The 25,450-nt window shown below is 36.9% G+C and overlaps 1 protein-coding gene and 1 long non-coding RNA gene across 3 annotated transcripts; both read left to right on the top strand.

Moving 5' to 3' along the window:
• The first annotated feature begins 1,677 nt into the window (after positions 1-1,677).
• Positions 1,678-5,665, top strand: LOC122027815. 2 transcript variants are annotated; one of them, XR_006124532.1, is made up of 7 exons: positions 1,678-2,090; positions 2,934-3,134; positions 3,210-3,381; positions 3,914-4,035; positions 4,125-4,190; positions 4,703-4,778; positions 5,429-5,665. It is a non-coding gene; the product is annotated as an uncharacterized LOC122027815 (long non-coding RNA). The 2 variants fall into 2 exon arrangements; XR_006124528.1 differs by having other exon boundaries at positions 2,875-3,134.
• Positions 5,666-9,297: 3,632 nt separating this feature from the next.
• On the top strand, positions 9,298-11,195 carry LOC122008012 (CASP-like protein 5C1). The gene is made up of 3 exons (XM_042563586.1): positions 9,298-9,667; positions 10,671-10,803; positions 10,892-11,195. The coding sequence occupies exons 1-3, from the start codon at positions 9,537-9,539 to the stop codon at positions 11,084-11,086; spliced, it is 459 nt and encodes a 152-aa protein (XP_042419520.1). The 5' UTR covers positions 9,298-9,536; the 3' UTR covers positions 11,087-11,195.
• The last annotated feature ends 14,255 nt before the right edge of the window (positions 11,196-25,450 follow it).

The following is a 25,450-nucleotide window of genomic DNA, read 5'->3' as shown; positions in this document are numbered from 1 at the left end:
GCTATCATGACCAAGTCCCAGACTCTCGTGCCGATCAGTCGAGTTATAAGTGAGCTTTCCCTCACGACCAAGTCCTAGACTCTCGTGTTGCTTAACCAAGTTATAAGCGAGCTTGCTCTCACAACCGAGTCACAGACTCTTGTGTCGCTTGACTAAGTTATAAGTGGGTTTGTTTTCATGATCAAGTTCCAGACTCTCATGCTGCTCGGCAGAGTTATAAGTGAGCTTCACGACCAAGTCTTAGACTCTCGTGCAGCTTGGCTAAGTTATAAGTGAGCTCGCTTTTAAGACCAAGTCCCAGACTCTCGTGTTGATCGGCCAAATTATAAGTGAGTTTGCTCTCAAAACCAAGTCCTAGGCTCTCGTGTCGATCGACCAAGTTATAAGTGAGTTTGCTCTCACGACCAAGTCCCAGACTCTCGTGCCGCTCGGCTCAGTTATAAGTGAGCTTGCTCTCATGACCAAGTTTCAAACTCTCGTGATGTTCGGTTGAGTTATAAGTGAGCTTGCTATCACGACCAAACCCTAGACTCTCGTGTCACTCAGTCGAGTTATAAGTGAGCATGTTCTCACAACCAAGTCCTAGACTCCCGTGCTGCTTGGTCAAGTTATAAGCGTGCTTGCTCACATGCTCATGTCCTAGACTCAGACTGTTTGGCTGAGTTATAAGTGAGCATGCTCGCACAATCAAGTCCCAGACTCTCAGACTGTTCAATCGAGTTATAAGTGAGCTTATCTTCACGACCAAGTCTTAGACTCTCGTGTCGCTTGATTGAGTTATAAGCGTGCCTGCTCACATGTCCAACTCTAGACTCTCACACTGTTTGGCCGAGCTATAAATGTATCTACTCACGTGCCCAGAAAATCCAGAGTCTTGGTCCCTTGGCTGCTCGCTTTGCATCACTCGACAATCGACATTTTCAAACTCAAGTTCCAATCCTAAAGCTTTTTACTCTCAAATTCTAATGTAACTCAGTAGTTGGGAAAAATCCACTTGACAGGCTATTACAATCAACATCTCAAATTCATCAATCCACAATTCTCAAGCATAGCCGATTAGAAGCTTCAAATAGAAACATTAGCAGCAAATTACAACATCCATGTGATCTAAGCGGAAGAACGAAGATTGAGCGTCCAATCGGAGGAGGCACAAGTGACATAAGTGTCTAGTCAGTCGAATTTACAATCTCCTTCGACTAGATTTGAAGGAGAGGCTTGTGATACGATGAATAATGTGGGACCTCCGAGTCAGGTCAAAGTCAAGAAGGTCGGATGACATGACAGTCAAGGTCAAGAAGGGGTCAAAACTTGAGGGCAGTGTGTATGATCACTACAAGAAAATTGAGATTTTACAACACTTAAAAGACAACGTTTTTTTTTTAAAAAAGTTGTCTTTTTCTTTTTAACAACACTTTTAATGAAAAGCGTTGTCTATTTCTTTATTTTCTTACTAATAGACAATGTTTTTTTAAAAACTATTGTCTATTAGTTATTTTTATGGGTCAAACACAACGCTTTTTGAAAAGCGTTGTGTATTAGCATTTTTTAGTGTCTACGACAATGATTTTTAAAAAGCGTTGTCTATTATCAAGCTCTCATCTAAATCTGGGATGATCTGAACCGTTGGATGCAACTAAGGAGTATAAAACCCCTTAGGTTTCACTCGCACCCACCTATCTTCCCGAACCCCTCTCACAACTCCTCATCTCACACGCTAGATCTCCATCCAACTCCTCCTCTCACGCCCTCTCCTTCCAACCCCTCTCCGGCGAACCCCTCTCCCCGAACCTCTCCTCCGAACTCCTCTCCGTCAAGACCGCGGGCAAAATTTCCTCACCTTATTCCTTCACCTCTTCGTCAAATAGAAAATGCCCTAATCTCTTCGCCTCCGTCGCCTCATTCACGCTTCCTTCACACTGCCAAATCTCTTTGACCCCACCTTCGTCAAGCGGCAGATCCCGACGTTGAGGCGATCGACCACGGCAGATCGACCCATCTCTTTGCCTCCTTCGCCCCCTACACTGAGGCGACCCGTCGTACTGGCGTGACTGCCTCCAGTATTCAGTTGCGATTGTCACTGGTGTCTTCTGGTATGCTACTGTAACCCCAATGATTCCTTGTCCTGGTACCTTTTAAGTTGTTCCTCCAAGCCTTGAAACTCCACTCTCTATTTGTTCTAGTTCACCTGTTCTTAGACTTTGAGATCAATGGAATGGAAAAGCTATAAGTTTTGTGGTTATGCTTTCGGTAGCTTCCTTGTGAGAATTTGAGACCTTTTGTGAAATTTTGAGATCTTTCTCAAGCTCCCTTCTTTGGTCTTGTTTCTTTTTCCTTGTTTTAAGTAGCTTAATGTGTTTGATAATTTTCTTGTGAAAGTTCATTTAGAGAAGTGACTTATCATACATCCGAAAGAATTCAGAAAGATATCCACAAAGCATGACTAGGGCCTTTTTTTTGTTGTTGTTGTTGTAGGTTTCATTTAGCTGGTAGCGTAGGTGTTCAAAATGTGAGGTTGACAGTGATAACATTTTAGGCCAGCAATTGATATTGTTTCATTATTGGTGTTATTGCCCTATTTTAGTCATTGTAAGGATTCCAACTTTCATGTAATTCCTAAGAAGTTTCTCAAATATGTTATTTGCCACTGTATATGGCTGTCTCATATTAAGAGTTGGGAAGTTGTGGGAATGGACTGCTGCTCTGTAATGAATTTGGTCATACAAATGAACAATCTTCTCCTATACCTACTGTGTCTATTTTTATGTACAATGAAGGTCCATAGCCTTTCATAGGTCACAAAAAAAAATAGCTCCTTGTCTGGATATTTAACAATTTATTTCTTTCACTGAGCATGAGCTTGTCTGACTTTGGCAGTTCCTGACTATATACTACAAGATGAAGTTCAGGCTCAGGACTTGTTGTCTCTAGTGCAGGCGGAAGAAAATGACACAGTAGAGAATTATAGCAACCCTGAAGCACCACAACAACTTCCAGTTTTGGATGAACGATTAGGTGAATCTTTTGCTGAAGAGACTATGCCATATCCAATTGCCTTGGAGACCACAAGAGATCCACCTCCTGCAACCGCAAAAGAATCTGTTGGAGAGCCAACTAAGCACACATATGCCTCCATTGTATGCAAAAGTTATTTCTCTGTTATATTTTCTGACAGGTTATTCCTTAGGAGACTGATGTTATTTGTGTCCCAGCTTCGGGCTAAAGGCCAATCTGGTCCATCTATGCATCCAACACCTGTAGTAAAGACATCTTTGGTGGTTTCAGAATAGGCCCATTCCTTTTCCCAACATTCCCATCCTGCTATTTTTCCTGAGAATTCTGGCTCTGAGGCAATTGAGGAGGCTCTAGTAGTTGAGGATGAAGGTTTCTCCCTTCATTTCTTTGTATTTTCTTTCTAAAATTATTTGAACAATCTGAATTTTTTTACTTTGCACTTGAAAAGGTGAGCCCTCCCATCCATGCCTCATAGTCTCATTGTCTGAAACTGATTGCTTATTATGTGTTTTGTATCTTCTTTCTGACAATTGTTTGAACAATCCTGAATTTCTACTTTGCACTTGAAAAGGTCATCCCTCCCATTTATATTCAGGTCACATAGTCTCATTGTCTAAATCTGATTTCTTATTATAGGCTTTGTATTTTCTTTCTGAAAATTATTTGGACAATCCTCAAATGTTCAACTTTTAGTAAATGGTATGCAATGATTATGTGATCTTGGGTACCATTCTGTGTTTCCTCCTTAATACTTAAGTAATTTTCGATTTTGTTGAAAATTCAGGTTGTGTATCAATTCAATTGCTTCTATATTCTTTGTGTTTTAACCTGGAATTTATCTGCTCTAGTGAAAAGGTCTTAATTTAAGCTTGTTTGAGAATAGTATTTGTTTTGGTCTCAGTTGATTCCAGATCTGTTTATGTTGGAAATCTTCCTTCATCTATCTCGACTTCAGACCTTGAGCAAGTCTTTAAGAATTTTGGTAAATTGAGACCAGATGGTGTTTTTATTAGAAGTCGGAAGGTTGATTCCATTTAGCTTGTTGTACTATTTTGATTTAGTTTTATGCATCTTGATTAATTTTTAACTCAGCAATACATGCAAATTTGCAGGAGTCTGATGTTTTTTATGTTTTCATTGAATATCAAGATGCCATTGGTGTACAAAATGCACTTAAGGTATGTGATCTTCCTTAAGTTTATTCTCACAAGTATCAGAGTATATCAACTCTATATAGTAGTATTTTGCAGTATCCTTGCCTATTTCAAGTCTAGTTTGCACCAGTGTGATCACATGTTGAAATCAGTATCTGCCGATTGAGTATACATGCTTTTATGCGACTTCTATATCTTTATTTCTTCTTGTTTATAAAATCAGTTTTGAGATCTGACATATTTTACCGATGATATTTGCACATAAATCTCCACTATAAAATTTTAGATCTGTTTGTGTTCCAACTCTGTAAATCTCTACATTAATATATTTGATCCTCATTATTATTTACCAAGTGTTTTTTACTTCTGTAAACTATTTCTAGATTCATATCCTTGTATCTTGTTAGCATTCTTTGTTTTTTTCTTCAGAATTCTTATATTGAGGATAACTTGATTTTGCTTAAGATAAATTTAAGTTCTCGTTGTATGTTGAGGATTCTCTCAAATTACATTACATACTGGCTTTTCATTTTCAGGCATCTCCAATATAGTTAAATGGGAGATTGATTCATGTCGAGGGGAGAAGACCTAATAGCGGTGTATCACGAGAAAGTAAGTCCCAGTTTCAGACACCTCTCTTTTGAAACTACTTAAATGCTCAAATTTGAGAAAGAATTAAATATATACATCATTGTTTTTCTTATTATAACTATGACCGGATTTTTGTTCAGATCGTATGATTTTATGTGGCCATTTTGCAAAATATGAAATTTGCTATGTTATTGCAATTCATCCAACATGGGTATCTGTGTATAGATTCCAACATGGCAAATACAATAATAGAAAGCAGTATGTAAAGAATGAAGTGGCTTTCTATTGATACCTTTCAAGTCTCCAATGTATGTATAGTATAAAATGGACCCAATGCTTGTTACTTTGATCCATGGCACACATCATCACCTTTTGACTTTAGTTCATGTAAGAACTCAAATGAAATATATGCTATTCTTTTAGAACTACATCTCCAATTATGTATTTAGGTCTAGCATTACATCTCCAATTATGTTGTTCTTTTTGTCATATTTCCATGGTGGAAATAAAGTAGCACATGTATTTTTCGTTTGCTCTATTCCTCGTCATTTTATGTTGACTTCTTTCTCTCTTAAAAATTATTGTATGGTGTAAACTGTGACCTTTGTTTTCAGCTTTTATCACCGAAAATTTCTTTTGCATAATACTGATGGTATTGTTTTCTGTGACAGATACACAATGGTACGTGTTTTGTCCCAGTCTCAAGCCGATAATCCTTTTTGATCAGTATATCTAGTAGAAGTAAGCATGCAAATCGTTGTCTTCGAGACCGACTAATTATTTTGTGCTTTTTTGTTTTAAATTCAAATGTCACTATCTACTTTGAAACAGAACTATTTAGTCTTTGTGTATAGTTGAATTCTCCTGTAAATACTAATATTTTTAAGTTGAATTCTATTGTTTTGGTATGAGTTTGAAAGCATTAGCCGAGCTAATTAAATGCTATTTTATATGTCAAATTCAAATTAGAACATGGTAAAAGAAAATTAATAGTTTTGTAAATATAAAAAAATGATTTTATAAATAGATTTTTAAATTTTTTTATTTTAAGAAGACAACGCTTTTAAAGCGTTGCAACAACGTTGTCTTTGCCAAAAATAACAACGCTTTTAAATAATGATGTTTTCGCAAAAAAGATAATATTTTTAAAGTGTTGCAAAAGTGTTGTCTTTGCAAAAAAATAATAACGTTTTTAAAGCGTTGCAAAAACGTTGTCTTTGCTACAAATGACAACATTTTTAAAGCATTGTCGTTGAGCAGATTTTTAACAACAGTACTTTTAACAACGCTTTTTCACCAACAAAGACAACACTTTAAAAGCGTTGTCTATTAGCATTTTTCTTGTAGTGGATTGTCCTGATCAGGAGGTCATCCGACTATACCTTGGGGTTGGTCAAACCCCAAGCACCTCATTATTGATAAAACTCTAAATCGAGTCAGCCCCATCCAGTGCAAGGTCCCCTTCATCACTTGGAGTTAACACAGTTAACTCTCTCGGTCGAGTAAGCTAGCTAATCGGACCTATGGTATGGTTGGGTAGACTAGGCACTCAATCCGACTAAATTCTGGGCCAAACAAAGAGGTCGGGCTAGGGACGAGTCCCCAACAACATTCATAAAATTCGACCTATTTGCTCTTATAAGCAACAGGCAATCAGACTACAGGAGAAACTCGATCAATTTGCAAGCGAAACATATTAAGGGTTCCTCAACCCAACGACCTTACATTCGTTTTTGGTGTTTTATGCCATGGATGATAAAGAATATTCCATGTGCAAGCTATACACTAGAAGCTTCCCTTATGACAAATATAGAGATTGTGGGTTTATTTTGGAAAAGATGTCAGAGCATTTTTATGTTCTGTCCTTTCTTGAAAATGCTTTGAAATTTGTGCATTAGCTAATAGTAACACTATAAATGAGGTCTTTATCTAAAAGCATAGATACACTTACATTACGCGAGGGTACGTAATTCTATGCATCTATTACTACTGTTCACCATTGTTCATCACATTAGACTAGATTACTGACTTGAGCGTTAGAGTATCTGTGTCGGGGATCCATTCGCTGGCCCAATTGTTAAAGCTCTTTTTGATATACAGGAGCGCTTTGGAGTTATTCTTTGTAGCGAGGAGTCCTCATTCAGTCAACATCACAGTTACGTATCTTACAAGTCGATTTATCTACTTTCAGGTAGGATCATATTATATGATAGATTTATAAAAATAAATAAGAGTTGATTCATAGTAAAATCGATAGAAATGCCCTCTCATTTACTTATTTAATTTTTTGATTTACCTCGATAAGAAAAGGTACTTTTTCTTTTAAAATTTATTAAAATAATATCCTATTCATAATTTATTTTTTTAAATACTCTTTTGCCTCATTTTAGAGTAATTTTGTTCAAAGTAATATCACCAACTTTGATTAAAGCTGTTCAGAATTTATTAAAAATAATATCTTATGTAAGTTTTTTTATTTAATCAATTAAAATTCATCCCTTCTACACCTAAATCCAACCCATCCTTTTCTCATTAAGTTCAAACTCTTCCAATTTTAATTTCTGAATTCGCCCTAACAATCAATATAGTGCCAACGACAATGAGAGCGAAGAGGTTAGGCTGATGAGGTTTTTTCTTTGGATAAGTCAGCATGGACGAAACAAACAACATCATGATCGAGTGGTTAGCCAACGAAGCATCGAATGATCCTTGACATGGTGGAAAATTTTGATGGTACCAAATTGATTATTCTCAAAATTAATTTGATGTCAACTAGAAAAAAAAGGTACAGTGATGATTAAGTACCCGGCTGACCGTAAGGTTCTCTTAATTTGTTTGATTCAATTTAATATAATTTTCTTAATTTGTTTGATTCGATGGATTCAATACTCTACGAATATTTTAGAATCTATACTAAATAAAGTAACTATTTTAATAAACCAATTCCAAATTGACTATTTGTGAAACTTAACTACCCTTACTTACCTAGCTTGTTTAAATATATTTATTACGAAACTTATCAAGTAAATTTTTATTATTAATAATAAAGTTGTTGTCCTAATAAATTAATTAAAATTTATTTATTTTTATAAAACTTATATTATTTTTATATTTTAAAGATATTATAATAAATTAAATTTATTAGTATGTAAGCTTATTAATTAAATATATTCTTTTACGGCCGACTATCAAATTTATTAAAAAGGTCCGTTACTTACGTGGCTGGATTTGGAATTTATTTATTTATATATATATTTATAGTTTTAAAGATGTTTTGGAATCTTGTGGTGGTCCGGTAGCTATGCCTGACACGTGGAGCCTTCCTGGCTGCTGGTTCAAGATTGCACGCTTTTAAACGCTGATTGCCGGTCCATTCAAAGTGCGCTGACAAGATACACCACCTTCACAATTACCAATGGCTACTCCAATCCTTCGAAGCACACCCTCGGCCTCACCGTCTTCTTCGTCAGGTTTGGTGGAGGGCCCCTCGCAGGTAAGAAAAAGAGCTTCCGTATCTAGATTTGCTAGGCTGCGGCGGCGGGAAAAAAAGCTACGGTGCCGATCGAAGGATTTCCATACATGCTCCAGAAGAGTCTAGCGGCTCCACGACCGCATAGAATATGTTTGCGGTGGTGGACCGGAACATTCGTTCTCCACCACCGGTCCTTATAGCCACGTGGCTGAAGATTATTCCTCGCCCTGAGCCATGTGGGTGTTTGCTGATGCCTTACCTACATCACCAATTCTATGCAATTTGATTTTCTAAATTAAACGTGATAATCGTAGACATCAATAATTTTTAATTTTATATTTTGTGAAATAATTAATATTAAACTATCTTATTAAATTTGTTTTTTTATTAAACAGATTTTATTTTTCTACTCAATTTTTTTTGTGTCCAATAAAGTGGTAGTTGACAATTTGGTCCAACTTCATTTTTTGTCGGATAAACCTGATCATTAAATTAATCCAAAAATTATTAATATTATGCAGTGGTTAAAGACAGATTACCAATTATGATGGAGGAGAAAAAACAAAAACAAACCCTACTTAAAAAAAATTATAATCCTTTTTTCCTTCAAATTTTAATACAATTTTTGAAAAGAAAAAAAAAATCAACCTGAATGTATTTTAATACGGTTTAGTAAGTCATAGAATAAGAATAATATATTTATCCAGAATGTAATTACATTTTTGATAGTTAAAAAAGCTATAATACACTCAAACACACACACACACACAAGTTAATTAAAAATTAAGTTATTTTAATGTTATTTTATTTTCTATTAAATATTGTCAAGTATCACTATTATTATTTTACTCCTAATAATTTTTATAAATGTCTTAGTTAACTTCTTAAATTAAAGTGAATGGGTAAAAATGAGTAAAAAAAATGATGAACGTGATTAAAGCATAATGAGAAAAGTTGACATTAGTAGATATTTTTTTTAAAAAAAAATCAAAAGCAAGGAAAAAAAATCGTTTCTTATTTAAAATTCCACGTGGCAGTATATCGGTATGCCTATTTATGACGATGAAATAAAGAAGAGAAGGCGTCCACTGCATCCAAAAGGGCGAAGTCTCTCTCTCGATCTCTCTTCTTTCTCCCGTCGATTGCGATTCGATTCGATTCCGAGGTCGAGAGGAAGGACAAAGAAGGGGAAGGGCATGAGATCGAACGGAGGAAGGGGAGAAGGCGGGGCGGGAGTAAGATGAGCGCCGCCGCGATCGCTCCTCCCGTCGAGGATCTCATGCCCTTGAGCCGCTCCTCGCCGTGCGATGGATGAGACGCAGGGTTCCGTCGGAACCACCGCCAGCTTGTCCCTCAGGTTGGGGCAGGCGATCTTCTCCTCCGCCGCCCTACTCCTCATGTCCGTCGGCGTCGAGTTCTACAGCTATACCGCTTTTTGGTACGTTCCTAATCCCTCTCCTCCTCTTCGATTAGAACGGATTTATTTTGTTTATGGTGTTGATGTTGTTCCACACGCGTAGACGTTTTTTGGTATGGATTTTAATGTTGTAGCTTGTTTTTCTCAGGCAAGTGTAGTGAAACTTTGACTTGGTGCTCTGGTTTGTGGAAAATTGTGTACTTTGACACGTTTCTGTTGTTTATCAGTTGATTTTTAGGCCACGATAAATTAAAAAAGAAAAGGGATAGATCAGAAGGAAATTATTAATTATTTTTTTAGAGAGAATGATTTGAGTTTTGAAGGCGAATGCTCATATTTATGTCTTCAGATATCCGTCTATCCTCATTAGTTGGCAAAGGAAATAATAAAAAACTGATCCATCTGTTCCACATCCAACTTTTGACTTGTCTACACAGAAAAACATAAAAGAACTACTGATTTCATCTTTCTTTTGCCATATTCCTGGATCAGAGTAAAATTTACTGGTGATATTTTAGCATTCGGTTGAGTAGCCTAAGTGCACTGCCTCGTAACCCCTATGGGGACTACTCTCTGTAGCTGATAATTTTATCGAATAAACAAAGATTCAATCTTCGCTATTATTTTGATGCAAAAATAATTGTTTAGGCTTTGCTAGTGTAAGATGTGCATCTGAATTGAGTAGTACATATTAAAATATTTATGAGTTCATGTACAAGTAATCAATCAAACTATTTAGATGCATATACATCCTTTACTCTTTTCAACTTTCAGGTAAGTTTAGTTTCATTTCTGATTTTTGATAGATTTTTTCTTGAAAGTTGGATGAATTATGCAAGGTGTTTTTTGGCATCTGAAACATTTTGGGCAAACTAATGGAGACAGTTCAATGTTTGAACTCATATACCCTAATCTATTTTCCAATAAATCAGTCATTGAATCCTTCTTCGAAAGTTTTTGTTAGATAATGCAAATAAACTTTTCTATTTTGAGAGTTTTACATGTGAACTTTTTTACATGATAGCTTTCTAGTCACAATCATGGGATTGGTAATCCCTTGGAGCTGCACACTAGCAATGTTCGACATCTACTCAGCATTTTCAGGCTGCTCTCTTCGACTTCCTGGCCTGATGGTGATCGTCGTCATAGGAGATGCGGTGAGTATTTTCACCATATGATACTGAAATGCAGTCATCTCCAGTTCTCTGTTTCCATTCATTGATTATCCAACTCCTACTCTGTCAGGTTCTGTCAATACTTTCCCTAGCCGCAGCTTCTGCCTCTGCTGGTGTTATAGATGTCCTCCTCCACTTTGATAGGAATTACTGCCCACCGAAGTTTTGCGGTCGGTACCAGTTGTCCACTGCGATGGCATTCTTAGCTTGGTTTCTAACTGCTGCATCATCTCTTTTCAATCTGTGGCTTGTTGCTTCCTGGTGATATGATTTGGTAAATAGTAAATTCTATTTGTAGAGCTTGGAGATTGTTTCCTCCAGATCAACTGAGTAATACTTGATTCTCTTGATGGATTTTCTTTCTTCTAAAGATCCCCGTGAATTGATTCGTTCCATCTCAAAATAGTCTCACAATTTTATCAGGTTTTGTTATCAAAACATGTCATTTTCTTAGACAACTCAGTGGCTATAGAGTAAGGAAGTTTACATGTAGGTGCTTGTTTGCGTTTACTTGAAGCATTGAAGCAAATGTTAATGTTAAGTGAATGAAGTGTTTCTGGTCTCAAAACTCTGTCTGACTCGTTGAACTCTGTTTTTCTTTTTCCTAGTCTTGAGATATGACTAGGAATGATAATGGATACTGTCTAATTGAATGTTTGTGGGTACCCGATCCATCTAAGTCGGTTTGGACTATCCGGTTGTGTTGGGCTCATAGGTGTACAAGGGGTCGGGTCGGGTCGAACATTTTGACTTAAGGAGGATCTTAACATGAAATTACAGTGTTGGCGTAAAGGATAGGATGCTTTCGTATGGAGAAAGAGTTAGGATGTTATTTTAATTTTCTTAAATTTAGGGTGATCTTTTTATGAAAACAATAGCCTTTTTAATTTTTATCCTATTTTATTTTATGTTTTGATCTACGAAGGGAACCTTCAAGGAAATGCTAGAAAAGATTTTCGGATGAAATATTTATATTGCGGACGGCAAGTGCATACATATTAATATACACATTATAGAGTTTTTAAGTCCCACTTTGAGCAGATTCATCATGAGATTAATCATCTAACATGATCATCGTGGGGCGATTTTCTTTTCACAATTGGGATTACTTTAGAATTAGCTTTAGGAGGAATTAGGGCTGGTCTTTATCACTTTGTTTCCCAATGAAAGCATGATGGTTGATTGCTTAATAAAAAAGTGTTAAAGTTATCTTTTCGTTGTTTCTTAGAGGTTGAGGATTAAATTAACTTGTTTTATGATAAATTGTTAGGAATATCATCCACGTTGAAAATATATAAGGGTTTAGATTTAAAATAGATAATATTATATTATTATGAAAATATGTAAATTCTTTTAGCCTTAATATTTGTATCATTATCATGATCTAGATCGAGTAATATAGGTAAAAAGTTCAAACAGATTAAAGGTGACTGAATGATTGAGAGAAATCTAGAGGAGTGAATCTTAGGAAGTGAAAAGTTCAAGTAGTAAAAAAGTCTAAGTAGTGATGGTGAACTCTAAGTAGTGAAAAAGGCTTAGAGTACAATATAATACCATTGTAAAGATATATGAATTCTTTTAGACCTAACAAGTGGTATCAAAGCAATGGTCCAAATCGAGTCATGTGAGTGAAAAGTCTAAGTAGGTTAAGGGTAATTGGATGTTCTGTGGAAATTCTAGAGGAGTGAACCCTATGTGGTGAAAAGTCTAAGCAGATCAATGGTGATCGGATGTTTGGCGAAAATCCTAATGGAGTGAACTTTATGTGGTGAAAAAAAGTTCTTAGAGGATCGGAGTAGGTCGATAGTGATCAGATACTTGAGAAGAGACCCGGAGTAAGTTGATAGTGATCGGATGCTTGAAGGGATACCTGGACCACGAGAATAATGTCTGGAGTAGGTCGATAGTGACCGGATGCTTAAGAGGGAGGTTCGAATCATGAGAATAATATTTATGGTAAGTTGATAGTGACTAGATGCTTAAGAGAAGATATGTATCATCATAATTGATCCGGTGGTAAGGTAGGGTTCGTCCGACAGGTGGTCAAAGTGGTCAACATTAGGCGGGCGTCCGATCGGGCGAATTACCTTCCCGCTTAGCAGATAGAGTAGCCGGTCCAACACTTCAACAGCTCAGTCGGACACCGAGCTTCCGACGCTCATGAAGCTCAACCAGGGAGATAGAAGGCCAAGTGGTCGTTTGTGCATCCCGTTCGGCCGAACAATGGATGCAGCCTCGACCCGGCAGACAAGACTCCCTCGCTCGCCGGGGGAAGCCAGCCAACAGAGCATTGGCCGAGTGGACGCTCAACCCAGTCGTTGCATCGCCCGGACGGTAGACTGGCCGAGCGATTCTCTCGCTCTGTCCAATAACAAACAAAGGGAGCAGTTGACAATATCTTCCTAGGGATCAGTGTCATCGATAGACGGCATGGTCGGCGGCATAGTCAAATAGAGAATCATAAGGTGGAAGCTTCCATTGTCACATCAGGGATATACTCGGGCTGTTAAGGTATGGCATCAGACACGCTTTTCTGACACGACCTTTCCATGTATTCTTTGGGAAGCGTGCATGCCTCGGGAAGCGTGTGCACGCCTCTTGGGAGCTCTATATAAGAAGCCCCAAAGCTTCATCGGAGGTATGCTTTGATCATTGTAGCTACAGTTACGTTACTCCTTTCTTCTCTAGTTCATTCTTCATTCTCCTACTGCCGGTGATTGACTTGAGCGTCGAAGGGCTATCGCCGGGGAACCCCTCCCTGACTCGACACTAATGACTTGTGGTTGCAGGCTCAGCTCGTCCGAGGTTCACGTCATCTTCAGTCGACATCCAGTCAACGTGAGCGCCGTCTACCCAGCGTCCGTCTACTCGCTCTCAGACAGGATCAAATTTGGCGTCGTCTGTGGGAACGTACCTGAATCCGAGCTGAGGAGATGGAAGAAACTGGGCGTCTCCACACTGTGATACTCACTCCAGAGGAGCTCGATGTGCTCATTCAAGTGCGGGCGGCAAAGATAGCCGAACAGTAGCAGCTGAAGGCACTAAGGCACTAGTCGATCGGCTGGCGCAACAAGCGACATCGGCCTCGGGCGGTCGGGCGGCACACGAGAACCGACCGAAGCAACTCTCTATATGGGGACAGAATAAAATGTCGACCGGGACTCCAGGAGAGGTTCCACTAGCACCCATTCCATTTCACCGGGCATTATTTCAGACACTCTCAGAGATTGCTCAGGCCAACCAAGACAGGGGCTCTTCTTCAGACGAGGCCCCCATGTGGGGTGCAAGAAAAGGCAAAGCGTCCCGAGCTGATTCGTTGCCCGAGCGGATCAACCGACAGTTCTCCGAAGCCATTTTGCAAGATCCACTGCCGAGGTACTACACTCCCTTGGCGATCGGGGAGTATAACGGGTCAACTGACCCAGACGATCACCTCGTTAAGTTTGATAACGCCGCCACTCTTCATCAGTATACAGATAGAGTCAAGTATCGAGTGTTCCTCACCACTCTCTCTGGCTCGGCCCAACGGTGGTTTCGGAGGTTGCCGGACAGGTCAATCAGAAGCTTGAAGGACTTCCGAACGGCTTTCCTTCACCACTTCGCGAGCAGTAGACGCTACCAGAAAACAAGCGTCAGCCTGTTCTCCATGAAGCAGGGCCAGAGAGAGACCCTCCGAGCCTACATCCAGCGCTTCAACCAGGTGGCAATGGATATCCCCTCGGTCTCATCCGAGACCATGATGAACGCGTTCACGCAAGGACTCGTGGACGGAGACTTCTTCCAATCGTTCGTCCGGAAGTCACCCCGCGACTACGACCACATGTTGAAGAAGGCCAATGAGTACATAAACATGGAGGAAGCCCAGGCAGCCAGAAGGAAGGAGACTCCATTCGAACCATTGGCGCCAACTGAGCGACGACCGCCGTCCAACCATCAGCCGCCAAGAGGGCCACGGGCCGAAGAAGTGCGGCCACACCAGGAAGCAAGGTCACACGCCGTCTAGCATGTTGCCGCAGAGCGGCCGAGACCCAAGGAGAAGGTATGGACCCCTTTGTTCGTTTCCATCAGTCTGCAACTCATAACACCCGCGACTGCTACGGGTTCAATCCGGTCGCCCAATCGGCGCTTAGGAGTTATCGTCGTTGATCCCCCTCTACCAACCGGTGACACGAGTATCAACGTTTCGAGCGGCGAGAAGAAGCAAGGCGATCCCCGAGGCCGCCTCATCGGAGGAGCGTAGAGCCGATGAGAGCTGGGCGGGAGCGAAACAGGTCGTCCGCTCGGGAAGAGGGGAAGAGGGGAAGAGGAGAACAGGAGCAATGCTGCTCGAGGGGAGATCAACATCATAGCTGGCGGGCCGACTGGCAGAGATTCCAACTGAGCTAGGAAGTCACACGCTCGTTGGTTAAAAATCCATGCGGTGGGCTGCAGTCGGGAGCAGGCCAGCGGACTCGAGATCAGCTTCGGTCCCCGTGATCTCGAGGGAGTTGAAGTGTCGCACGATGACGCACTCATTAGTCAAGTGGTAATTGTCAATTACACTATTCATCATATATTCATTGACATAGGTAGCTCGGTCAACATCATTTTCAAGAAGGTGTTATGTTGGATCGTGAGTTTCGCTAGAGTGGGGGGGGGTGGTGAATAGCGATTTAAAAAAAATCGAGAGTATGCAGCGGAAAAGACGAAATCAAAACAATGCTAACACAAGAACCTTTTACTTGGTTCGGAGCCTTTGGCGACTCCTACTCCAAGGCCCGCACACAAGGGTACTTTCGATGGACAATTCACTAGCAATTCGGAAGTTATTACAAACTAAGTATAGGAATGCCAATGAAAAAAATAAAACAATACCAACAAAGGAAGAAACTTAAAGAGCAGCGTATTGTCGGAGCTTCGCAGCGTCGCAGGAGCACAAGAGAGCGGATTCTGAGTTATTGTTCTGACTCCAGCCTTGACCCTCCTTATATAGGAGGTTCGGGGCACCACAACCCTTCGAGGCGCCCTGAAGTGACGTAGCTGAGCCAACCAGCGAACTTCATGTGGCACAGCGATGTTGAGGATAAAACTTTGCCTCCGGGCGCCTGGGTACCTTCCGGGCGCCTGGGTACCTTCCGGGCACCCGAACCTTGATTTCCAGCAGCTTCCTTCTTACAAGAAAACGTTAATATGAGGCACTTATATCTCCTGCAAAATAGATTATTAGCACAGTTCATAGTTTAACAGAAAGAGTATTAATTAGATTCCGTCTCTTCGAGACCGGAATCTAGTCAAGATCTCGACTTAGAGTTCCAAAATGGTTCTAAGTCGGATCGGCGCCTAAGTTCCCTTCCTGGGAACGCTTCCTCACAGTCCCTCCCCTCCAGTGACTTACCTTTACATTCCTGCCAGACGTCAGGTCATCCCTTCGACCCGTCTGAACTTCGTGTCATCTATCCGGTTAGCCCATCGACCTAGCTGGATTTCGTGTCAAACGTCCGGTCAGTCCCTCGACCCATTTGGACTTCATGCCAGCTATCCCGTCAGCTCGTCGACCTAGCTGTGCTTTGTGCCAGACATCAGGTCAATCCGTCGACCTGTCTGGACTTCTCCTGCACACTCGGTCAGAGTCTTAGATAACAACGAAACTAACTTAACCTATTTTGCCATTCATCAAAACCTGGGTTAGACCGTTAGTGCTAACCGCACCAACAATCTCCCCCTTTTTGATGGAATGACAACTTGGTTAAGTTAGTGTAAAATGCAAGTAAAACAAGCATTAATAGGTTTTTAAGTTAGTTTTTATTTTTAATTTTTTTTAGCTAACTTAACCACCTAACCCTTTCCCTTTGGCATTCATCAAACATAAACATGGATCAAATAATCATAAATACAAAAACATTGCAAAAAGAATACAAATACAAATCAGATCGACTCAGGGGAGTTAAATAATTAGAAATTTTGCTTTAAAAAGTATCTCTTATTCTTTTCAAAATGGCTAAGTTATAAGAAAGATAATTTAGAAAGAGTAATTTTTAATAACTTTTCTAAAATAGTTAAGTTTTGAAAAATAACTAAGTTAGAAAGATAATTAATTTAGCAACATATCTTAGTAGTAAGTTTGCAGATTAATTTTCAAAAGATAATTATTGCAATCATAAATTTATAAAAGCTAATTTTTCAAATATAAGTTTAAAAAAAATCTAAAATTTCAAACATAAGTTTATATGTTACAAAATTTTTCAAAATAAATTTGAACTTGAAACATTTTTCAAACATAAATTCTAAAAAGAAAATTTTACAAAAGTAAAATTTTCAAAAACCAGGTAAAATTTAATGTTCAAAATCTAATTTTTTAAAGTTAAGTTTGTGAAATCTAATTTGCAAAACTAAGTTTCTATTTTCTTAAATTAATTTTCAACATTCAGTTTAAAAAATCATAATTTCAAAACTAAGTTTGTAACATTTGATTTTCAAAACCAGTTTTCAAACCAAGTTTATAACATATAATTTTCAAAACCAAGTTTTAAAAAAAATTTAACATAAAACTTAGTTTTACAAAGGTTAGGTTTCATAAACACATTTCTAAAACATTTTTAGAAGAATAATTTCTAAAATCTAATTTCAAAAATATTTTTAATAAAAAAATGTGAAAATAATTATTGCTCCCCTGAACCTGATATTATTAAAATAAAACTTTTGAAAATATTTGCTAGGAATATTTAATATAAGATTTTAAAAGTATTTTTTTTAAATAAATTGAGGTAGAATTTTCTAAAGAGATTTTAAAGAGAAAATTTAAAAAATAACACATTTTTCTCCCTTAATTTATTAATCCTCCTTATTTTATTACTCTCCTTAATATAATGCTAAGATTTAGGTGTGTTAAATTTCAAAGCCCTAACACATTTTTCTACCTAAGTGTTCTAGGGGACTTAGTAACACTTATATTATTTACATAATTACCTTTGTATCCTTGGTATAATTATTTATTTGAGTTTGATTAATCAATAATTAATTTTAGATTCAGGTGTTTAAGCTTCAGTTTAAGGTTAAATAAGATAAGATTTTATTAATTCAATAATAGTTAACCATTATCAATAATTTATTGATTAATTTTTACTTGATTTAATAATTTAATACATAGTAAAATAATTTAAATTTCGTATTAATTAATTGAGTTAGCCAATGAAAGTGTTAGTTCACGCCATTATTATTTTTTATTTACTTCCTTTTAAATAAAATTAATTTAGTTTGAAGTTAGCATGAAATTAAAGTTATTAAACACAGTTAAGTAAGATTTAACTCAAGTTAATTTTAGTTCTCAAATAAAGTTAGACTTAAACAATTAAGTTCTACTTATTAATTACATAATTAAGTTTAAAGTTTTAGTTAATGGAATTTAAGTTTTTAAGTTAGGTGTCTAAGTTTTAAATGAATTTAAAAGAATTTTTAAATAATTTTTAAAAGTTTTTAAAAATGATTTTAAAATAGTTTTTAAAAGTTTTTAAAATAATTTTTAAAACAATTTTTTAAATAATTTTTAAAAGTTTTTAAAATGATTTTAAAAAGACTTTTTAAATAATTTTTAAAAGAAATTTTAAAAGTTTTAAAATAAATTTTAAAAGAATTTTTTAAATAATTTTTAAAAGTTTTTAAAAATTATTTTTAAAAGAGTTTACAAAAAATTTTTAAAAGAATTTTTAAATAATTTTTTAAAGTTTTTAAAATAATTTTTAAAAGAATTTCTTAAATAATTTTTAAAAGTTTTTTTAAAATGATTTTAAAAAGAGTTTTTAAATAATTTTTAAAGAAATTTTTAAATAATTTTTAAAATTTTTTTAAAATGATTTTTAAAAGAGTTTTAAAAGAATTTTTATAAGAATTTTTAAATGATTTTTTAAAATAATTTTAAAAAGAGTTTTTAAATAATTTTTAAAAGATTTTAAATAATTTTTAAAAAAATTTGAAAATGATTTTTAAAAGAGTTTTTAAATAATTATTAAAAGAATTTTTAAATAATTTTTAAAAGTTTGTAAGATGATTTTTAAAAGAGTTTATAAATAATTTTTAGAAGAATTTTTAAATAATTTTTAAAATAGTTTTTAAAGTTTTTTAAAATAATTTTCAAAAGAATTGTATAAATAATTTTTAAATAATTTTTAAAAGAGCATTTAAATAATTTTTAAAAGAGCTTTAAAATAATTTTTAAATTTTTTAAAATAATTTTTAAAAGAATTTTTTAAATAATTTTAATTTTTTAAAATGATTTTTAAATGAGTGTTTAAATAATTTTTTAAAGTTTTTAAAATGATTTTTCTTTTAAAATAATTTTTTTTTAAAAAATATTTTTTTAAGTTAAAAAGATTTTTGTTTTTTTTTAAAAATATTTTTTTTAAGTTAAAAGGAATTTTTTTTTTTAAAAAAAAATATTTTTTTTAAGTTTAAAAGATTTTTGTTTTCTTTTTAAAATAATTTTTTAAGTTAGAAAGTTTTTTGTTTTTTTAAAAAAATAATTTTTTAAGTTAGAAAGTTTTTTTTTAAATATTTTTTTTAAGTTAAAAGGATTTTTAAAATATTTTTAAGTTAACTTAATTTTAATTTTAATTTAATTTAATTTAATTTTTCTTTAATTTAATTTTAATTTAATTAAATTTTTGTAACGACCCAATTTTCCCTATTTCGAGTTCCAAATATCCATTAAAATATTTGGAAATGTTTTTAAAATATTCTAGAGACTTTTAGAAATTTTTAAAGTAATTTTTGGAGTTCGTTTGGTATTTTTACCAAGAGGAAGAAATTTAAAAAAAAAAAAAAGAGAAAAGGAATATGTTGAAGCCAGGTTTTGAACCCACGACCTCGACCCGAGCCGAACCTCAGCAGAACCCAACCAGCCAACTGGTCTGCAAACGTTTTGTTAATTATATATGGAATAAAATGTATATAAGGTAGATATTAGTAACAGAGAATAAGAGGAAAAAGGGGTGCAGCGAGGATCGAACCTACGATCTGGGGCATCGAGCAAAACCCACTTGACCGGCTGCGCTCGCAGGTTGTGTTAACCTAGGAGGGAGAGAAAAATATTTAAGTTATAGTTGGAACCGAGAATAACTTAAGGGATAAGTTTATATTTCCTTTTCCCGCGACGAAGGGAGCTCGGGAACTCAAGGGAGCCGCCGAGATCAAGCTCCTCTGAACCCTAGAATTTCTTCCCGTCGGCTGTGAGTACAAGGAACCGAGGTGAGTTGCTTCTCACCTGCAGTAGGAGTAGTTCCGATTCGTTTGGTGTTTCCTTGTTTGTTCGAGTTTTACTGTGAAGCATGTTTAGGGATTTTACTTGCTGCCGTGTACTTCAAAGAAGGGAAGAAAAAATATAGAATGAGTTAAGTATGTGGTTTAGATCTCTTTAGTTTCAAACAGAGCAAGGATTTTGTGTTTTGGAATTAGCTACCATGAATAACAAGGGAAGAAAGTAGTAATGCAATTTTTCTTGACTAAAATTCCTGTTTGTCACCTTGTTTGGCATGTTCGGTTTATACAGTGCCTGCAAGTTCGGATTTTGTGCTAAGCAATGAACATAGAATGGGTTAGATAAATTTTTTTTAGCATGTAGTTTGGTTCATTGTCATTGCTTGGTTTCAGTTCGGGTTGTTGCTAACAGTAAGCATGAGGTGGCTGGATTTTGAGCATGTGTGCCATTTTTGTGGGTTACTATTGTTATACAATTGATCAGGCTTAAGAATAGTTTCAATTGGATTTCCTTCTTCCTTGCTAACGTTACTGCTGTTGGGTTTTTGAACAGGTTTTGACTGAAGCATGAGTAGATTTATCTTTAGTTTCATTTGCTATTTTAATAAGCAATGAACATAAGATAGCTTGATTAAATTTTGAGCATGTAGTTAGTTTTCTTTATTGCTGTTAGATTTAAGTTTGAACAGCCCTTATAGTTAGCATTTCTGATTTAGATTTCCTTGTTATGCTGCCATGAACCTCAATTTTAGGTTTTTCCTATGCTGTTTAGATTATTTCCTTGCTGTTTAGTTTTCGTTTGCTGATAGTAAAGCATGAGCAATTATCCATTTGCTAATAATTAAGCAAGATCGGTTTAACATGAGCAGTGTTGATTTCTATTTTTAGTCTTTTGCTATTAGACTAACATGAGCAGTTTTATTTTAGAGTATACTTAAGGAAATCAAATTCAGTTTTTCTTGATTCATATTTGATGTAGCATGCTTAAAGAGTACAGTTCTGTTTTTCTTTGATTTATGTTTATTGTAGCATGTTTAAAGAAGTTTGATTTGTTTTCTTTGCTTGAGTCTGTCGATACATGATTAAAGAATTCTGTTGCTCTATAAAAACTCTAGGATCTAACTGTAGGTGGGAAGAATAAGAGTTTTAATAAATCCTTTAGGGATTTATAAGAAGTTATAAGAAAGAGAGACCAAGGTCTTAATAGGATCCTTAATTTTAAGAATTTGGAATCAGTAGCATATCAAGTGCTCAAAGAAATGCCAAGGCATTTTATTATAAGAGAATTGAAGAATAACAAGTATAAGGAAGTAATAGTTAAAAGAAAATAAGTATTTTACTTTTTAATGGCATGTACCGGATACAAGGTCTAGGACACAAGGTCCATTGGGTGGGCTCCTAGATCGCCCCTAGGCACAAGATCGCCTAGAAGTACCTTAATAGTTTCGGGATTAGCTACCTCAACTCTTATTAAGGATGCGCGCAAATTGGTACAATGCCGGGCCCAAAATAAGTTTATTATTATTTTAAAGTATTAAAGTATAAGTTTTGAAACAAATGAAACAAGCTTCAAATATGTTTAGAATTAGAAAGTTTAGTTTCTTGTTATTTGAAGCATGCAGTAGTAGTTTAATTTGTTTCTTGCTATTAGATTATTCAGCATGTTTAGCTTTATTTGCTTTCAGCATGCAGTTATAGTTTTATTCTTATTAGCATGATTAGCTATACATGTTTAGTTTTTCAGTTAGTATGATTCCTTTGCTATTTATGAGCATGAGTAGTTTTGTATGTTAGCATTCAGTTTTAGCATGTTTTTATTTATATACATGCATATCGAGTTTTTGTGAGTAGATAGCGCTCACTAAGCTTTATGCTTATAGACTGCATTTCCTCCTACTGCAGATAAAGGAAAGGAAAAGATTTAGCGAGGAAGGCGACAAGGTGGTGGTGATGAAAGTGTGTGATGGCTGGACTATGGAGAGATCAAGAGTTTGCTAAGGAGTTGTCAAAACTTACCTGTTTAGAGTTCTTTTAGTTTTCTTTAAATATTATTATGAGTTGAGATTGTAATTAAGTTTATTCCGCACTTGTAGTTGGGTTCCATTGATGGAGTGATATAGTTGTTTGCTATTGCTAGGGTAGTTTCCTTCTTTTATTTGTGATATTATACTGCGTGGTTGTGAAAATATATGTTCCAGCCGCCTGTGGCTAAGTATAGTATGTTTGTATTGTTGTTTTGGTCACCGGTACAGGGGAGACTCTGCCGAAATTTTTCGGTAGGGATTCCTCGTGGTTTTTAATTATACCGGTTAAGTAGAGTTAGTAGTTAAGTAACGGTCACTCTTAGAGAGTAGTAGTAGTAGTAAGAAGGGTGGTCGTTACAGTTGGTATCAGAGCCGGTTTCCATTCTCCAGCATCACACACACATCAGCATCATCCTTGCCGTCTCCAAGTAAGAAAGTATTTAAATTCTTTCTTTATTCTGCTTTCCTTATTAATAACTGCAGTATAGAGTATTTGTTTTTGAATGCTTAAGTAAGATAGAAGATTTTGTTTTCCCTTTTCTATATTCATATATAAGTATGATTAGAAGAGTTAGAGAAGCTATCAAGCCTTTTCCTCTGCATAATTAGAGGTCAAGAAGAGGACGTCCCTGTACCGTTCGTACTGAGGACCGAGTTCAGGAGAACGAAGAGCCCAGAACCCTTGGGCCTATTCTCTCTGAAGTTGTTACTCAACTTCAGAGACAAGTAGCGAGCAGCAACAAGTGATTGCCAATCTAATGGCCAATCAGAAGCCAGCTTCTCCCACTCCCCCAACCATTAATGTGGAGACCCCAGTGGTGACTGAAGTCCTATCGGTTGTCCTAGAAGTCTCCACAACACCTAGAAGACAAGAAGCATACCTCATCCAGTGGCTGAAGCTGAAACCAGAAAGATTCTCAGGCACGATTGAGCCCTGGGATGCCCAGGCTTGGTTCAAGACATTTGAGAGCACAATGGAGCTTCTTGACTGACCAGAAGTTGAGAAAGTTGATACCATTAAGTGTGCCTCTTTCTGCCTATCTGGAGATGCTTGTATGTTGTGGGAGCGAGTTAAGAGTAAGAGAGCAGTCAACCAGATGTGCTGGGTTGACTTCGAGATAGAGTTTTACGAAGAATTCTTCCGTCAACGGATCACCAATAAACATTATGAGGAGTTTATAGAATTTAGACCAGGTGACCTACCGGTAGAAGAGGCGATCAAAAGATTTAACAGGCTAGCTCACCTTTGCCTATAGTTAGTAAGTACAGTGAAAGAACGAGTCAGACTGATGCTCCTAACGCTGAGACCAGAAATAACACCTAATGTGAGTAGTGAAACTCACTGACCATAGATTGGTGAAGAGCTGGTCAGCAGGGTATTAGAGAGAGCACTATCTGAACAACACCAAACACAACGAGCGCAACACAAGCCAGTCAAGATAGAAGACAAGACAGTGGGGAAACAGAGACCCCAGTCAAGTAATCAGAACTGGAAGGACAAAGATAACAAGAAAGACCCAAGCAGGAAGATGTTTGGGTAGTCTGTGAGTATCCAAAGGTATTTTCAGAAGGGCTACCTGGACTACCTCCCAACAAAGAAGTGGAGTTTGAGATTGAATTGGTTCCTGGTACCGATCTGATTTCAAAAGCTCCATACCGTATGTCGCCAGCAGAGCTGAAAGAATTACAAGAACAACTTCAGGAGCTGCTTGACAAAAGCTTCATCCGCCCTAGTCATTCACCATGGGGAACTCCCGTGATGTTCGTCAAGAAAAAGGACGGATCTATGCGGATGTGCATAGATTATAGGGCTCTGAATCAAGTGACCATCAAGAACAAGTATCCACTGCCTAGAATCGACGACTTATTTGATCAGTTGAGAGGGGCAACAGTGTTCTCCAAGATAGACCTGCGCTCTGGGTACCATCAGTTGAAAGTGAAGGAAAAGGATATACCCAGAACGACTTTCAGGACCAGATACGGACACTACGAGTTCGTAGTAATGCCTTTTGGAGTGACTAATGCACCTGCAGTTTCATAGACATGATGAACAGAGTGTTCAGAGAATACCTTGACAAGTTTGTCATTGTGTTCATCGACGACATTCTAGTCTATTCAAGGACCTCAGAGGAACATGACACACACTTGAGGATAGTATTGCAGACCTTTCAGCAAAAGCAGCTGTATATTAAATTCTCAAAGTGCGAATTCTGGTTAGATCAGGTGGCGTTTCTAGGCCACATAATTTCTAAAGAAGGTATTCAAGTGGATCCAGCCAAAGTAGAAGCGGTCAGCAATTGGAAGAGACCCAAGAATGCCAGGGAGATCAGAAGCTTCCTTGGTTTAGCTGGGTACTACAGGAAATTCGTGGAAGACTTTTTCAGAATAGCCTCTCCACTTACAACCCTCACCAAAAAGAACAAGAAGTTTGAATGGTCAGATAAATGTGAGCAGAGTTTCCAAGAGTTGAAGAAGAGACTGACCAGTGCTCCTATCCTGATAGTTCCAGAGAGTGACAAGAGTTTTGACATCTACAGTGATGCTTCCAAGATGGGCTTAGGAGTTGTACTCATGCAAGAAGGAAAAGTCATAGCCTATGCTTCCAGACAACTCAAAGACTACGAGAAGAACTATCCCACTCACGATCTTGAGCTGGCAGCTGTGGTTTTTGCACTGAAACTCTGGCGACATTATTTGTATGGAGTTTAGTGTAGAATCTTCACAGATCATCAGAGTCTTAAGTATTTCTTCACTCAGAAGGACTTAAATATGAGACAGCGCAGGTGGCTGGAGTTGGTCAAAAATTATGACTGTGAAATCCTCTACCATCCAGGCAAAGCTAATAAAATGGCAGATGCACTAAGCAGAAAATCCAGTGCATCCCTGATATCTTTGTCATCATTAGCCCTACCACTACAGAAGGAGTTGTCAGATTTTGGTATGGAAATTATTTATGGGCAACTCTCTGCATTGACCTTAGAGTCAACCCTGCTTGAGGATATACAGAGAAAGCAAAGTGAAGATCCTGATATCCAAAAGATCAAGCAAGGGATACAAGAAGAAGGAAATTCAGAGTTTTGAGTATCAGACAGTGGAATTCTTTATCAGGGGAGTCGCCTTTGTGTTCCCAATGATGAAGAGCTGAGAAAAGAAATGGAAGTAGAACTGAGCATTCAGACAGAACTGATAGATGAGACTACCCAGGCTATCCAGAAGATCAGACAGAGGATTGAGACTGCCCAGAGTAGACAGAAGAGTTATGCTGACATACGCCGTAGGCCACTTGAGTTCCAAGTAGGGGATTCAGTTTTTCTCAAGGTTGCTCCTATGAAGGGAGTGATGAGATTTGGCAAGAAGGGCAAATTAAGTCCTCGTTA

This window comes from Zingiber officinale, chromosome 1A (assembly GCF_018446385.1).
Source record: "Zingiber officinale cultivar Zhangliang chromosome 1A, Zo_v1.1, whole genome shotgun sequence".
Taxonomy (NCBI): Eukaryota; Viridiplantae; Streptophyta; class Magnoliopsida; order Zingiberales; family Zingiberaceae; genus Zingiber; species Zingiber officinale.
Note: the sequence above shows the minus strand (reverse complement) of the source record. Positions and strands in the feature narration are given on the sequence as shown.

Coding starts and splice junctions, on each gene's coding strand:
- LOC122008012 (XM_042563586.1), top strand. CDS start 9,537: ATGGATGAGACGCAGGGTTCCGTCGGAACCACCGCCAGCTTGTCCCTC. Junction 9,668..10,670: donor TACAGCTATACCGCTTTTTG/GTACGTTCCTAA, acceptor TTTACATGATAG/CTTTCTAGTCACAATCATGG. Junction 10,804..10,891: donor TCGTCGTCATAGGAGATGCG/GTGAGTATTTTC, acceptor CTACTCTGTCAG/GTTCTGTCAATACTTTCCCT.